Here is a 3,838-nt window from a genome sequence, read left to right on the forward strand (position 1 = left end):
GAGAAATTACAGCATCTGAGAAAAAGTGGTTACATTTGAAAACAAGCCCTGAAATTCAAAGGAATCTTGAGCCCTGAAGGATTTATATAATTTCCACAATCATTTCACATTTGTCATAAGTGTTCTCTAGGCTTACTTTTTATTTTCAAATGAAAGAATTCAATATATTTAAAGGATATTATTAGAAACAATGAAAAGCCTGGTTAGAAAAATAAAGCCCTGCCTCCAAGTTGGATGTAAATCACATTTACCAATATCCACCTGATTTCTAAGATGGAAAAATTTGACCATTCTATTAACACCACAACTATAAGTTTTGAGGCCAAGATTGCACAGGCAAAATCAAATCTAAGCATTCTACATTAGTTATCTAGTGTATTTGTGATCATTAAGATTTCCAAATTAGGTAATTAGGTAACTGAGTTAATTAGTTTTGTGCTCTATGAACTTAGCCAAATTAACTAGGCTTGTATATATATATATATATAAAAAAAGGCTTTAAAACAAATTGTTCTGTCACAACCCTAAAACTTCCCCTCTTCTTAAAAATAAGGTTAATGTTTTTGTTATAAATATTTTCCTATAACTAATCTAGGTCCTTTAGACATCACACTAAACATTTTGGTTTTTATATGCATGAGTATTTTCTTTTTTTATTTTTGACTGTTAACCTCATTAGCTGTGATTATAGTCTTTTACTACAACATACTTTTAAATATAATAAACTATTAGTTCTAAAATATACTTGTCTTAAAATTACATTGCTGCTTACAACTTAAATTATTACAATACAATATGGTGCATAGGAAGGAATAATATCCTAAACTTCTGAAGAGACCAATGAAACATCTTTGAAAATAATGCCAAGGAGTTGTATTACAAATTACAGGCTCTCAATGAATGAACTATGAATGAACCATTATATTTGGCCATACATACATAAGTCTAAAATCAAAATTTTAAAGTAAGGGGAAAAAAAAGTATTTGCATGAGAAGAAGGCTTGTAATTCAAAAAGTGGTGAGGAGCCCAAATCCAGTGATTGGTGGAACATATGGTTCACTGAAAACCATCCCAAAGCCAGTGACTTTTGGGGGTAAACCAGAATGTTCTTGCACCATGCCAGGTATCTTCAGATGAATAAAAACATTCTTCAAGTGTGATCAACTTTATAAGTTAAAGAAACAAGTTGGAAAACTATCAATGTACATAATATTCACTTGGTATCTTAATAGAGGCCATTGAAAACAAAAATTTAGGAAATTTAATTAGATTGACAAAGCATTTGAGTAACGAATATTTTTTGTTCTTTCTTAGCAGTTTGTTGATATATTACAAGAAGAGAGAAATAAAAGTCTTACCATAATAAAATTCTCCTTGTTGATACATCATTGGAATTTGGACTTCACTTTCATCATCTTTAGTAAAAGAAAAGGTTCTAGTATTTTCAGGTCTAAACTGTGACTTCCAGTTCCCCTTGAAATAGACAGCATTGATGAGGGCCAGATGAGTGACAATGTCAAAGTCCCTTGGGGATACCAAATCTTTCAACAGATCTATTTAGGAAAAAATGAACAGATGAAAATTCATATTAAATTGGAAGGTGAAGGGGGACCAAAAGGTTATCAAACCACCATCTGATAGAGTGATCCAAAAAAACTGTATACCAAATTTACAATAAAAATAAAAGAATCTTACTTTCAAAGAAAAAACACTACACACACACATGCCACATTTACATAATTAGCAGCTAAGGGCATCTAAAACACCTACACTATTTAAAATAATCCTGGTAACATCTTGACACAAACTAGGGACCCACACACAACGGAATCTCAAACTTCACCACTTTCTAGTTGCAATGACGCACATAAAACTCAGCACTGAGTAAGCACTCAATAAATGTTTCAAAGTCTATTCTTGAATAATATACATGATTAAGTATCATCTAATTCAAACTTTTCCCCCAGGTGTATTGGACATATTTCTACTAACATAAGTGCTTTTGAGTACTAGGTGGAAACAAATGAGTGAAAGCCAATTTAACTCATGATGGATTATTTTCTATCATTTGAAATGCTCCTTTTCAAATCTATTTTGACAGATATCAAGTCTTTGCTGTTTGTTAAAAGTGTCTAAATGAGTTTGAAAACAGATTTTAACAATTCAATCTATTTCAGGTGTATTATTATTCTTGATTTATTCTTTGAATGTTAAAAAACTAAATAGAGGTGTCTTTTATCATACATTTTAATCCCATAGTTGAAAAAACATAGGACCAAAATTTGCTCTGTAATCTTTCATTTTATTAATCATAGCACTTCTTAAGGTAGAAGGTGCCTCAGCATTTGGAGAATTATTGGATTTAGGGTGTCTGATCAGGTTTTTTGTTCCAACATAAAATTTTAGATTAACATTGTTTTGGGAGTTTTGACAAAATGATTTTAATGAACAGCTATAGGAATCTTCTTTGACTATGTTCTCAGTTTTTAGAATCTAACATCAATTATTTTGCTGGCAGAATTGGAAAATAAAATGGTAAAATACGAAACACTTGAAAACCTGAAATACATTTAAAAATATGAATTAGAAATAAAATTTAAAATAAATGCATCTTGTTCTAATTCCTTCCCATTTATTTTGGGCTTAAATGGGATGGTCTTTTTAAATGAATCTCATACAAATTTTTTTGATTACCAATTAAGTTTTGTGATTCAAAAGCTAACAAAGACACTGATTTTTAACTCCCTCATTCTATTTTAATTATACTGTTAAGAGAGCTACCAACTACCATTCTATCCAAAAACTAATTTATTAAATAGTCTCCTCAAGTGAAATTCCACTCAGTAGTTGAGCTTACTATACAGAGGAAACCCATCAATCAGAGAGCACAGATTTCAGATTATCAGTGCTGAAATTCTATACTCCCCCCAAATTTAACTTCTTTCTCAAATGTGCATTCATAAACAATGTTTTTAATATAGATCATTATATATAGAAAATAATTATTAGACACCCAACTAAATGTTACCTAACATTCAAAATGCAAAAGGAGTAAAGGAACAAATACTTTCAGAAATAAAGATAGTTAAAACTAAGCTAGTAGAAAAAGAGAGGAACCAAATGACATACTATTTGTGTTATTCTCCACCCACTTATTGATGTGGTTGGCCACAGCTATATTTTGACTGAAGTCCACATAATTTACTTCTGCATTAAAGTATTTTTTCATCATTTGCAAAAACTCATCATTGATATGAAATCCATTTTGCACAAAAAGGGAATTAGCAATTTTCATTACATATTGGCTCTCTTCCGCAGTTACCATGTTAGAAAAATCCTTCAAGAAAGAAAATTCTTCACCTGCAAGATAAAAATGGACAAGTTTATTAGTGGAACAGACATGGCAAAAGATTAAGAAGAGTGGAGAAACATTAAAACACAGCAAGGGAAATTAACAGAACAGGGGCCGAACAGAAAAACACCAGCCTTAATTCCACACTGACATGGTATGGAGGTTCCAATACTCATGCTATCTCTAGATGTTCGAATTAACTTTTGCAGCTGAATATTATCAACTGATATTATTTTTCATTTCATTATTATCTTGTTGGAATCTACAAAGCAGAGATTTTTTTTAGTTGTGTTCTTTCAAAGTACTCAGGTTATTTTCATTAAATTAGTCTTATATTTATAATTATCAGGAAGAATTAAGTTTAATTACCTGAAATTCAAGATTTTTCTTTAAGTTCCACTCTTACTAGAATTTCAAAAAACTGATAACTGGAAAATCCACTGGAAACTGTTTTAGTTGTTAGCTTTTTTTTTTTTTTTTTTTTT

At 30.4% G+C, this 3,838-nt stretch overlaps 1 protein-coding gene across 3 annotated transcripts in view; it reads right to left on the reverse strand.

Moving 5' to 3' along the window:
• Positions 1–3,838, reverse strand: part of SERPINI1 (serpin peptidase inhibitor, clade I (neuroserpin), member 1) — a 70,897-nt gene that overhangs the window by 20,492 nt on the left and 46,567 nt on the right. For all 3 annotated transcript variants that reach the window (XM_008585841.1, XM_008585839.1, XM_008585840.1), the window contains exons 3-4: positions 3,131–3,361; positions 1,360–1,554 (exon numbers count right to left, since the gene is read on the reverse strand). In XM_008585841.1, the coding sequence (XP_008584063.1) occupies positions 1,360–1,554; positions 3,131–3,361 (426 nt within the window). The remainder of the gene's footprint in view (positions 1–1,359; positions 1,555–3,130; positions 3,362–3,838) is intronic.

This window comes from Galeopterus variegatus, unplaced genomic scaffold (assembly GCF_000696425.1).
Source record: "Galeopterus variegatus unplaced genomic scaffold, G_variegatus-3.0.2 Scaffold3733, whole genome shotgun sequence".
Lineage (NCBI taxonomy): Eukaryota > Metazoa > Chordata > Mammalia > Dermoptera > Cynocephalidae > Galeopterus > Galeopterus variegatus.